Source organism: Cheilinus undulatus, linkage group 5 (genome assembly GCF_018320785.1).
Source record: "Cheilinus undulatus linkage group 5, ASM1832078v1, whole genome shotgun sequence".
NCBI lineage: Eukaryota > Metazoa > Chordata > Actinopteri > Labriformes > Labridae > Cheilinus > Cheilinus undulatus.
This window is the reverse complement of record NC_054869.1, coordinates 52,605,296-52,618,332: the sequence shown is the minus strand read 5'-3', so window position 1 is coordinate 52,618,332 and position 13,037 is coordinate 52,605,296. Positions and strand designations below refer to the sequence as shown.

The window sequence follows — 13,037 nt, the reverse complement described above, 5'->3', positions numbered from 1 at the left end:
GACTCTGCCGCGTGGATCGTCTCTGAGAGAGACGGGGAAGAGAGAGAGGAGGGGGACGGACAGACAGAGGCGAGCAGGCGAAGGGTCTCCCCAGAGAAACATTTCTAAAGACAATTTATATATTTTGGAGAGATAAACCATCTGCCTGTTTGTTCTCCTCATAAATTTCCCGGTCAGTTTTACAAGCTCGTCTCCTCCGCCGTCTCCCTGTCCGTGCTGCGTGTGTTCTTTGGTGGCGTGCGGCCTGTCCTCAGCCTCAGACAGCTGTGTTCTCATTGGGTCTTTGAGGGCAGCTGTGTCTTGATCCGCCTTTTGTTCATGCCCTCAGATTATCTAACCACATCAGAGCACTTTTGGGTTTTCACCTCAGTGCACCAGTTGCTGCTGGATTCCTAAGGTCACCGCTGATCTTAAATATTCTCCCAGCCAAAAAGCATTTCTTGGAGTAGAAAGGAACGTCCACATGATGTTTGGTTTCCTGCTGAAGTAGATTAACTTACCAGCCACATAACAAGTTTATCAGCTGACAGTTATTTGGTCATTCTCCCAGACGAGTTTCTACGTCTGTTCTAGAGGAGGAAGTCCTCCTACATTAGAGTGGCTGATGGTTATGTGTTTGAGTTCACTTCCAGCCGTTCATCTCTTTGAGCTTGCTGATGCTGGGGCCTTTGATTGGGGTGGAGGGTGGGGGGTTGTAGAGGGGCAGGGTGGGGGTGCTGCAGCCTCGGGTCAGCAGCTTCTCTGTAGGGACCGTCCAGACGGTCCGAGACGACTTCTTCTTCTTTGGTTTGTCCGTCTTTTCTTTAGACGTACCCGGGGACATGGACTGGAGAGGGAATGATGAAGACAGGATTAGGAGGACAGAGTAAATTCATCTCGACAGTCAGTAAATGAAGCGTCATTAATGCAGGCTTGGTTTAGGGCAGGGGTGTCAAACTCAAGGCCCAGGGGCCAAATCCGGCCCCTGGTGCAGTTATACCTGGCCCACCGGATCATATGATATTTTTATTAGAACTGGTCCACCAGTATGAGGTCTGCAGATTTTCTCCAGTATAAAAATGTAAACTTAACCTTGATCATTTATAATATCCTTGCTGACTCATAAAAATTAGAAAAAGTAAACAGTAAAGTCATGATTTTGAATTTAATCTCATTTTTGCTGACCATTTCAACGCCTAACTTTCACTTTTATCTCATATTTCGACCTTTAAAACTCATGATTTTCAATTTTTATTTTATAACGTATTTCAATTTTTAAAACTCATGATGTTTAATTTTATTTCATATTTTGATTTTTAAACCCATAAATTTGAATTTTATCTAATATTTTGACTGTTAAAATCCATGGTTTCAGTATTCTATCTCATATTTTGCCTATTAAAAACATTATTTTGACCTTAATTATTATGTTTTTACCTTAGAAACTTTTAAGTTTGACTTCTTAACTCAGATTTTTATCTTTTAGATTCATGATTTTAAATTTTAAACCCTATGTTGATGTTTAAAAGTCATGAATTTGAATTTTATCCATTTTTTGCTGACAATTTCAACTCCTAACGTTCACTTTTATCTCATATTTTGACCTTTAAAATTCATGATTTTCAATTTTTATTTCATTTTTGGCCTTGTAAAACTCATGAATTTGAAATTTCATCTAATTTTTTACCTTTTAAACTAGTGGTTTTTAAATTCATTTCGTATTATGACTTTTAAAACTCATGAATTTGAATTTAATCTCATATTTGCTGACCATTTCAACATCTAACTTTCACTTTTATCTCATATTTTGACCTTTAAAACTCATGATTTTTTATTTAATTTCATATTTTGACCTTTAAAACTCATGATTTTTTATTTCATATTTTGACTTTTAAAACTCATGAATTTCAATCTTATCAATTTTTTTAGGGAAATAGCAGTGGATGAAGACCAAGTAGCTCTATGAGAAGAACTTAACCATGTTGTTATGAGGTTGAAAAATAGTTTTTAAGTGTGTTAAAGTTTAACCCAACATTAATGTACCAGTAAAACTGAGTTGATACAACTTAAAATGGTAAAGTACCTGCTGCTAAACAAATACTGCTTTTTGAGTGTTATTTTTATCAGTTACTTTACATTTTTACATAATCAGTAGTCCCTAAAGTTAAGTTTGTTTGAATCTCAAAAATCTGTTTCAGTTACTTAAAATCTTTGATGTGATCAGTTCCCACAAAAATGTTGAGTATTTTCAGCTTGTTTGGTTTTACAGTGTGTCACCAGTATAACTGAACTGAAGATTTAATGAGGTTGTAAAATAAATGGAGAGTTTTAGACAAAGGTCTTCAAAGGTTTAAATATAATGTCAGACATACCCTGTCCTCCTCCACCACTACTTTTGTCTAAACTTGTCTCCGTAGTCCCGTTCCTGCTGAGAAGAGACACTGACGAGTGCAGCTCTGTTCTGAAAGCTTAACTTTTTCAACAGAGAGCGCTGCAACAAAAACAGCCGACAGTGAGGGACGGTGAGCAGTGAAAACGCTGGATTACGGCGGTTTATTTATGGGAATGAGGGCCGCCAGCACGAAAAAACACAGCTGTGTACACCGGCCCTAAATGGACCAATTCTGGTCGTCTAAGACAGCCTCTCTCTCTCTCTCTCTCTGGCATCGTCCCGGTGCCTTCAAAATGCTTTTATCCACACTGTAAACATCCATTTTACTCAGAAACACTGAGTTGGATTAACTCAGGTTTTTGTAACCTGTTCTACACTAAGAAAAATGAATCTGGGCAAAAGAAATTTAATTTAATCTTTGATACCAACAATAAAAATCCAAGTTTTTAGTTTAACATAAGTAAATCAAATTTTATTTTCAGTTTCTTTTTTAAAAATAAAAGACGCTGTGAATTTTTTTTCCTAAACAAGAATAATTTAGGTATTGTTAGCCAATCTTCCAAAGTTTATCCACATAACTAAGCCTGACTTTGTTACCTTTACTCAGTTTATTTCTGTTTCAAAATTACAAAAAACTACATTATCCATGAATACATACCCCTGTGATGCATTGTGGGTATTTCAGATGAGTGATTAATGGCTTTTCTAACAATCAGGAATAGATGAACTGCTAACTTAAGACTTGGCAGTGATGATAGGTCAGATTGGTGGGATTCAAATCTGGGGATATGTAGGCAGAATTTTCCCATAATGCCCTGGGGCAGAGTGTTTCTATGTGTTTAGATGTTTCTATAGTTTCTTTTGCCCCTTTTCTTCAGTCTTGTGGAATCAGGGGTGGAGTCAGACAGCTCATTAACATTTAAAGCCACAGACACAGAAACAGCCTGTTCTGAGCAGGGCTGAAACAGAGGGCTTCTTAGACATGCAGAAATCAATACTGGAGTGTTTTTACAGCAACAGACTTCACAGGCATGTTTTGGGGACCTCTGAGACCGATATAAACTTGTCCTAAAAGAGTAAAATATGTCCCCTTTAAACACCTCTTGTGTTGTCATTAACAGTCTAATAATGCTGATGCAAAAATCACAGAGAAGTTTATACTTAACTTTTGAGTATCCAGATTTTAACAGAATAGGCGATTAACTCTAAAATGACATGATTTCCTTCAGAAAAATCCACAGGAGTTCATTCATGTTTTATTTAGCACAGTTGGAGATGTCTGGTATTTTAGTCTTTGTTGTTCACTCTTTTTTTTCTTTAACTGTTCACATGAGCGGAAAATGGTTTAAAACCTCAGTTTTGCTCATCTGTGATGCTTCTGCCATAAAATAAAATCTTATAAAATCCTGTCTATGTAAACCTGACCATCAGTCTATCAGTTTGTAGTTTTTTTAAATCACACACTTTAACCAAGATGTGAGGGTGTTGTTAACTTCATAGACAATAAAGTATGTCACTATGATAATTGTTGGTGTGTCTGTCTGCCTGTGCATCTGTGTTGATTTACACACCACACACTTTACTCCATTTGTCCTCCATAAGACTTCTTCAGAAGACTTCTTTGGTGTACTGGTTCAAAACTTGTGCCATAACAAAATCATAAATATGTACAGACTTTCAATAAAATCCGAATTGTTGCGCCTTTGGCTTCAGTTTGCCCCCTTCCCTGTCCCCCATGACATCACCTCCCTGTATAACACAAACGCTCACTCCGCCACAATGCCAAAGAGGAGACAGCCTTCACTCTCAAACACGCTAACAGACGGAAACTACAGCAGGCTCATGAGAAAGTGACAGAGCTGGAACACAGCTGGACTTTCCTGAAATACGCCCACAGGGAAACGTATTTAGACACCTGGACGTGGTGATATACCTGCTCCACAGTCACTGATTAAACTAAGCTCTTTTTAAAGCCCCTCTCTGTGCTCTTATCATACAAGACAACACAGGAGATGTGTCAAACGTTGGTGTTAAAAATCACAGGTTACTTGCTGTTATTTGTCAGCTGTAGTTGGTGTAACCATGTTTGAATCTGTGTGTCTCTGTGAAGCCAAACAGTGTGATGCTTTGTTAAAGCTCTGCGATAAAGGGCATGCTCTAAAACTTTATAAATATTCGAAAAGCACAGCTTCAAGGCTCCTCTTATTGTGTTGTAAGCCAACTACTGCAAACACGCACCGGCACAGAGATGCTGAGCCATTATGCAGTTATTTGAGGGGAACAACCTCTCTGTGCATTCAAACTGGTCTTATTGCATCTAATGAGGTCGGTAACAGTACGGTGTTACTGTCTGTGAGAGCTGATGGAAGTGCTGTTTCTACTCTGAGGCTCACAGCTGCTCTTTTATCCATGTGTGGCATCGTTACGCATAAGAAGGGTGTGACTTTTAAACTTGTTTTCTAGAGTTTTCCTTTGTTCAGGTAAGAAACAACTATTGTGTTGGGTTAAATTAAACAAAGTCCCAGATGGAGATAGCTGCTGGCTATACTGTAATAATAATATTCAATTGTGTTTTTTGCTAATGGTTTGTTGTCTTGTCTTTTATTGTCCATCTTTTTCATCCTTGCTACCTAAACCTCCAAACTATCCCGTCTAACACCTAACCCCACTGGCTGTTCCTCTACCTAATGAAGAAGAAATAAGTGTAACGTACACAGCAGCAGAGAGCGAAGCAGCTGAGCTTGGCGGCGTTCCGTCCCGTTCCTGCGTAGCGATTCTTCTTTGGCAGCAGCAGGACGAAGGACACAGCCAGAGACAGATGGTAGAAGCTGTGGACGTAAGCATAGTCCCACTCCTGAAGGAAAGGGAGTACAGGACATCAGCTGAGGTCTGGTTTAACCTAATAAACTTAAATTACAGCCACAGAAGAAGAAATTAAACCGGGCTGTCTGCAGATTTTTAAAGTTTTGTAATATCGGCTAGTGAAGGACGCTGCATGGAGCTATTATTGTTGCAAAACAATGTACAAATTTCTGTACACAATTTTTCAAATATATATATCTATTTGCAAATGCATGCACAAATCCACAAATGCATGCACAGATCTGAAAATGCAGGCAGAAAATGCAATTACTTTGCATGTGAACCTGCACTGAGGGCAACAAACCCAGTGCTTACACTTACAGATCTGAGTATACATTAACCCAGTGACAGTCAACGTGTGGCTCTGGAGCCACATGTATCTCGTTTGTGATGACTTGTAGCTCTTTTATGTCTTAACTTTAAATATTATTCACCCAGAAAAACCTGAAAAAAGGGAAACTTTTTTCCATTTTTCACTATTTTGGAGCCTTTTGGCTCATTTAAGCTACCTTTGGCATTAAATACAACTTTTTATCCTGCTTTTTCACCATGTTTTGCGCCTTTCTGCTCATTTAAGCTACCTTTTGCAATTAAATACCACTTTTATGCTTCATACCCATTTCAATACCCTTTTTTTTTGCTTCTTTTTCCCCATTTTTGCCACTTTTACCCCATTTTTCACCATTTTTTGCCACTATTCACCCATTTAAGCTACCTTCTTCCATTAAATACTACTTGTTTCCTCTTGTTTGTCCATTTTTGCCACTTTGTTCTGCCACTTTAATCTCATTTCTGACATTTTTCACATTTTTTGGCCCCTTTTGCACATTTAAGCTACTTTTTGCAATTAAATACCACTTTTTCTCCATTTTTGCTACTGTTATCTCATTTTTGCCATTTTTCACCCATTTAAGCTGCCCTTTTCCAGTAAATACCTCTTGTTTTATCTTTTTTTTTCCCAATTTTGCCACTTTTTTCTGCCACTTTAATCCCATTTTTGCCATTTTTCACAATTTTTTGACCCCTTTTGTCAATATATACTACCCTTTGCCATTAAATACCACTTATTTCCTATTTTTGCCCATTTTTGCAATTTTTTCCTCTTGCCACTTTTATCAAGTTTTTGCCATTTTTCACATTTTTTTGCCACTTTTGACTGCTTTTTGCACATGCTATTTACTTTTCACAATTTTTTGCTATTTATTTCCCCTGTTGGACCATTTTTGCCAACTGTTACTTATTTTTTGTCCCTCCTCACCCTTTCTGCTACTTTCTGACCCTTTATTCATTTTTTTTCTTCCCATTTTTGCCCCTCGTCGCCCTTTTTTGCTGCTCTTTGACCATTTTTGCCAGCATTAGCTTATTTTTTTTGGCCAGTTTTCTTAAAGGTACTTTCAAACCATTTGGCTCTTTTGTTTGAGTAACACTGCATTAGCAGATCGTGCGCTGCAGAAGTGTTGCAAAAGTCACGTGTGTATTACAGCCAATTGAGAGACAGATTTCAGTTGTAACTGATGGCTTGTGAGTATTTTGACAACTTCAAGCAAAAAAGAGTGAGTTTTCTGAACCAAAATAAACTAATTCCACAATTTCAAATTGGTCTACATTTGCAGATTTGTGTACATATTTGTGGATCTTTGTTCAAACTTGCAAATCTCTTTACAGATTTGCAAATCTGCATTTGCAGATCTGTACACACATTTGCAAATCTATCGACACATTTGTAGATTTGTGTACAGATTTCTGTACGAATTTGCAAATAGTTTTTGCAACAATAATAGCTCCATAACGCTACACCTAAAAATGACAGGAATGAGGATCCAGGTGATCTGTGGATTTGTAGAAGCATGTTAACCCCCTTTTTTGTGTTTTTTAATATTTATGTGTGATGTTGATGTGAGAGTCACCTCGAAGTAGAAACGCAGCATCAGAGCGAGAGCGCCGAAGCAGCAACCTGGACCGACCTGCTGGGTATAGACGGTCTTCTCTGGATACACCGCCCTTAACTCCTTCATCTTCTGCAGCTGAGGTCACAACAATAACCACAAACTAGTCATCCTCAAAACGCAACGGTTGCTTTATTTATCAGTAAATTAAAGCAAAGAGAGGGGTGAAGAGAAACCAAAAATACTAGGCAAAGGTGTAGAAAAGTACAGAAGACGATTAAAAGACAGAAAATGGGAGTAGAGTTCATACTCACCCATTTGACGGTGATTATAAAGACAGCTGATCCGATTGGTCCAGAGTAGATCCCGTAGCCCCAGCGGTCCTGGTAGATCCTCACAGCGATAGTCAGCACGCCGAACATGGTGATACTGGAGCGCTGAGGTTCATCGAAGTCACCCAGAGCTGAGATAAGGAGACAACACAGCACTCATGACTGGGATACACAAACTCATTTATCATAGATACGAAAAAATAAAACTGGAATAGACTTTTCCTTTGATTTCAGCATTTTTTCTTCATAGATGATGATGTGTGTCCATCATTTTACTGCTGATGTCTTTTAAAGGTCACTTTTTATGAAAAAATCACTTTTTCAGGCTTTTCTAACGAAAATATGAGCCCCTGGCCTGTCCACAATCCCCACAAGAATCAGAAAAAATCCATTCCCTCCTTCCCTCTCTTTCTCCACCTTTCAGAAAATGTGTGCTGAAACAAGCCATTCTCAGATTTTCCCCTCATGATGTCATGCGGGGAGTTAACCCCACCCCCAGGTTCAGTTGGCCCTCCCTGCTTGGAGGAAAGTTCCGCCCTCCTCTCCTGATCCTGATCCTCCTCTCTGCTGAGAGCCACATCCATTCAGCCATATCCATTTCCCAAGAGGGGCGGAGTCAGGGGTGGAGTCAGACAGCCCATTAACATTTAAAGCCACAGACACAGAAACAGCTCGTTCTGAGCAGGGCTGGAGCAGAGGGGTTTTGCAAAAATCCAATACTGGAGTGTTTTTGCAGCAACAACCTTCACAGGCATGTTTTGGGGACCTCTGAGACCAATGTAAACTTGTCTTAAAATGGTAAAATATGTGACTAACTGTTTTATTTGTTCGGGCATGCTTGGTATCAGATCTGAAAAAGTAACATGGTTCAATCAGACCTGCTTTTATTTTGTAAAAAACTTCAGGTGAATATTTTCAGATGTCAGGCAAAGATAATGATGTTGACTTAACCACAGAAAATGACCTTATTGTGGATCTTAAAAGAAATAAGAGGACATTGAAAGGATAAATGTGTGATGACGTGTCCACCGAGCTGTCTGTGAGATTTTAAAGTGAAGGGCCACAGCAGTGTGGCTGCAGGGAGACAATAACGTTGATAACAAAGCGTGCAGTTAAACACAATTCAAAAATCAGAGATGCAGTCTGTAAAATTGGGGAATTTTAGCAACATTAGCTTCTAGATTGCAATCTTTCCCTCTGGTTAGAAATGTGGCAACAAGTGGAATTGGAAAAAAAGGTGTTTGCTGTTTAGTCCCTTCTGTGGTTCTGCAGAAACATGCAAGGGGCAAAAATCCAAGATGGCGAATGAATGAATAAATTAATACTCTAAAATCCGAAAAATAAAAAATGCATATTCAGTTGATAAAACACCAATTTAGGTAAACAGGTGAATTATGCTTCACTATTACCAGGAGTGTTCTGCCGAATGCTACTAGGCTGATTTCACACACTGCACCTTTAATGCACTAATAATAAGCTTGTTTGGCAGATTAGACAAAGTCTGTGTGTTTTTCTGCTTCATTTCATTGATTCATTCCTCTCCCTTGTTCCTGTCTTGCAAAAGGGATGTAATGTTCCTCTTCTAAGGTACTTTTTGGCATTTTCATTGACAAAAATAGCAGAGATTATGCCATTTTCAAACATCAAAAATGTAGACATTAATTTCAATCTTTTTTGAAACTTATTTTTGGACCCTTTGCCTTTATTCTGATAGGACAGAGAAACAGGAAACATGGGGGAGAGAGTGAGGGGAAGGCATGCACCAAACAGAGCCAAACCCAGGAATCAATCTTGTGACCAGTGCATGAAGGACCACCACCTCTGCCCACTGAGCTAAACTGGGGCAATCTTTTAGCCTCCTCAGACCTGAGCTTTTGTTGAAAGCTTTTGTAGATTCTCCTACTTGTTTAGGATCAGCAGGACCTGATAAGTTACAAACATCAGCTCTTTCAATAAAATGACCCACAACTTCTGTGAAAATTCTTTCATATACAGTATTTTGAAGGTGTCCCATAAAAAAGTCCTCCAACATTTCTTTAAATAGTCCTCAAAACATTTAGTGAAACTTTATCACAAAGCTCAAACATTCCAATGAAAATTTTCCCCAAAGCTCCATGTCTGCAGCAGCCCAGGTTCAAGTCCAGCCTGCAGCTCCTTTCCCACGTCTCTCTCCTCTCTGTTTCTTTCTGTACTTTTCTGTCAATAAAGGCATAAAAAGTCCAAAAGTATGTCTTTTAAAATATTGTCAAGGAAATTCCCCGAAAATGTCTTTGCAAATCCTAAAAAATGTCAAATGCATTCCCCCAAATTCCATGAAAATGACAGAAACATCCAAACCAATTCCCTGAAATTTCAAGAACTCCTTTACCCAAAATTCCCAATCTCCATCCATTTTCTATACCGCTTATTCTGTTCCAGGTCATGGGGGAGCTGCACGTGGAGAACATGCAAACGCCGCACAGAAAGGCCCTGACCGGGAAGCGAACCCCCGACCTTCTTGCTGTGAGGCAACAGCACTAACCCCTTCGCCGCCGTGCCACCCGAATTCCCAATCTCATTCCCAAAAAATTACACTAAATCACCCAAATCCCCATGAAAATGCAAAAATCTGTTTCAGATGAAATTTCCCCAAATGGCCCAAAAAGACAAAAAAAAAAAAAAAAAAAAAAAAAAAAAAACCCCTGAATTAACTTGAAATACGTGAACATTTCCAAGCAAATACCCCAAAATATCCCAACAGCAAATTATCCCCACATTTAAGCAAATTACTTAAACTTTAATGGACTTTCCGGGAAATTTTCTCAAAAATCCTAGTAGCAGAAATGATTCCTGTGTTGTTGTGAAGCCAGAATGTGATGTCCTCATATGCACATGCAGGGTCTTAGGAGGTTAGAGTATTTTCTGTTGGTTGGTGACATTCTAAGCTTGATTTAAGATGGTTAACATCGACCAATCTTTGTACAGAGAGTGTGGACCAATCAGTGAAGTCAGCTGTTGAAGCATTTGGTGATTTAAAGTCCTTGTTGAGAAAGCTCAGGGGCTTATGATGGCAGATCAGAGAGCAGCAAATGTATGAATGCATGAGAGAATGAGCTGAACTCAGAGACAACATGTGTCGTCAACAACTGCTGCAGGCAGGGCTGGTTTGGACCATGTGTTTGGGAGGTGCAGTACTAACCAATGACACATATTTCACCAACTCATACGTCACATAGGCCATACCTTTTCAAAAAGCAGAAGTCTGTTTAAGCTCATTTCAAGCCATAGAATTCAGATTTTTATCAGTTTAGTGCAAATGTCAGGAATAACACCAGCATTGATATGTTTCATCAGTCAAATACAGACGAAAATCACTGATAGAGTTTACACCTTTTTAATGATTCTGACTAAGTGATTACTGCTTTTATTTCTACACATCTGTATGACTATAAAGCAATTTATGTCAGGGTCATCAGGCCTCTTTTGCACGTGTACAGTTGGTCCAAAATGGTCCTACTCGTCTTTTAACAGTTTACTAAAACATGAACACATCCCCCCGACCCTGGCAACCTCTTCATGTAGAATTAACTTTGAAATTGTTTTGTTTGTTTTTAAATCTTTAAACGGATCACCTCGTCGTCCCAGAGTCAGATTAAAAACCTGAGGTGGTTGGTGCTGGTTTGGCTCAGTGGGTAGAGCAGGCACCCATCAGCAGTTGTTTTTGTGTTTTTATTATGTCTTCCTTTTATTGAATTTATGGGGTTCTTATTTGCTGTCATATCTTCCTCCTAATGTTTCTATCTCTGCTCTTTTCTCTTTCTGTGTTTTTACTGTGCAGCACTCTGGTAAACTTTAATGCTTTTAAAATCTTTTATAGAAACAAAGCGTACTGGATCGGAGCATGAAGACTCACCAATGAGAGTGACCCACATGGAGAGAGCTGTGCCGTAAACGCTGAAGTACTCCATGATGTCGTATTTCATGAAACACAGGATGGAGAGGCCGGGTCCATCACACGCATGGTAGATCTACAAAAAACACACACGTACATGTGCCAGTCAAGCAGACAGTTTAAAATCCAGCTAGGGTACACGTAAATGTGTTCATCTAAGATGAGTTGTACTAGATACCAGAGAAGAATACCTGGTTCAGGTAAACGCACAAATGCACAGAACATGTAGTCGCTGAGAGAAGTTGGAAATCTAGCTCTGCTTCTTTGCTTTTCATATTTAAAGTCAAAGTAGCTCAGGCAATATAGAAACAGATTAAAAGATAAAACGGACCTTTCGTCTGACCTTAAACACAAATATCAAAATGAACTGAATCAATATTGACAAACAAGAATCTTCCCGTTAGACCCAACAGATGTCCCATCCTCAGGTTTTTACTCTAACACCACTGAAGAATCAACACAAACGTATTAGTCCTTCACATGAAAACTGATCCAAAAACAGAGAAAAAGCGACTGCTAAATGACATCGTAACATCGTAACATCATGATGTTGTGAGATCATAACACCACAACATTGTAACATTGTTACATTATAACTTTAAAACATTGTAATATCATAACATTGTAACATTGTTACATTGTAACATTGCAGCATAGTTACATTATAACATTGTTACATCATAACATCGTAACATCATAATGTTTTGAGATTGTAACATTGCAACATTGTTAAATTATAGCATTGTGACATCATAACATTGTAACATCGTAACATTGCAACATTGTTACGTTATAACATTGTAACATTGTAATATCATTACATAATAATGTAACATTGTATCATCGTAACATTGTACCATTGTTACATTGTAACATCGTTAGGAAACATTGTTACATTGTAACATTCTATCATCGTAGCATCATAACATTGTAACGTTGTAGCGTTGTAACATTGCAGCATTGTAACATTGTAACATTGAAACACTAACAGTGCAGCACTGTAACATTAGAGCATCATAACATATTGACATTGGAATAGCACAACATCGTTACATTGTAACATTGCAACATTGTAACATTAGAGCATCGTAACATATTAACATTGTAACATTAGAGCATTGTAACATATTAACATTGTAACATTGCAACATTGTAACATTGAGCATTGTAACATATTAACATTGTATCACTGCAACATTGAAACACTGTGACATTGTTGTAACATTGCAAAGAGATTCTTACCGCCGTGAAGAACATGGTGAAGAAGTAGACCATGGCCTCCATGTGGAAGCCTCTCTTCGCGGCCACGCTGGCTGTAGGCAGGAACACCAGGCTGCTCACTGTAGGCAGCAGCATCTTGGCAATATATGCACCCATGTTGGAGGAGGACAAACAGGTAGAAACCCTGAACTTTGCAGAAAAAGTCCTCTGTGTCTCAGAAGTTTCTCTGGTTTTTTAGACTGAGTGAGTGAAGAAGATGAGGTTAAAGTCAGAGCAGATATCAAGCCTCTTAGTCCAAACTGTGAGTGAGCGTAGCAGTGAATGGATGAGCTTCAGAAAGTATAAACAGCACACAAACACTCCCACACAGCATGAACACACCCAGCTGACCAGTTGGGCCCTTTAAAGTTTAAATGTCCCCCCGGCTGGCAGCT

At 38.8% G+C, this 13,037-nt stretch overlaps 1 protein-coding gene across 1 annotated transcript; it reads right to left on the bottom strand.

The window, feature by feature from the left end:
- Positions 1–622: 622 nt before the first annotated feature.
- On the bottom strand, positions 623–12,759 carry mymk (myomaker, myoblast fusion factor). The gene is made up of 6 exons (XM_041788512.1): positions 12,625–12,759; positions 11,344–11,458; positions 7,434–7,582; positions 7,141–7,257; positions 5,085–5,225; positions 623–826 (listed from the first exon to the last, which is right to left on the bottom strand). The coding sequence occupies exons 1-6, from the start codon at positions 12,757–12,759 to the stop codon at positions 623–625; spliced, it is 861 nt and encodes a 286-aa protein (XP_041644446.1).
- Positions 12,760–13,037: the final 278 nt, after the last annotated feature.

What these genes read in the sequence shown, in the direction of transcription:
- mymk (XM_041788512.1), bottom strand. Translation starts at nt 12,759, where the DNA reads ATGGGTGCATATATTGCCAAGATGCTGCTGCCTACAGTGAGCAGCCTG. An exon ending in CATGTGGGTCACTCTCATTG is followed by an intron (nt 7,583 to 11,343) that starts GTGAGTCTTCAT and finishes TCCTTATCTCAG; the next exon opens with CTCTGGGTGACTTCGATGAA. An exon ending in GCTTCGCTCTCTGCTGCTGT is followed by an intron (nt 827 to 5,084) that starts GTACGTTACACT and finishes TTCCCTCTCCAG; the next exon opens with TCCATGTCCCCGGGTACGTC.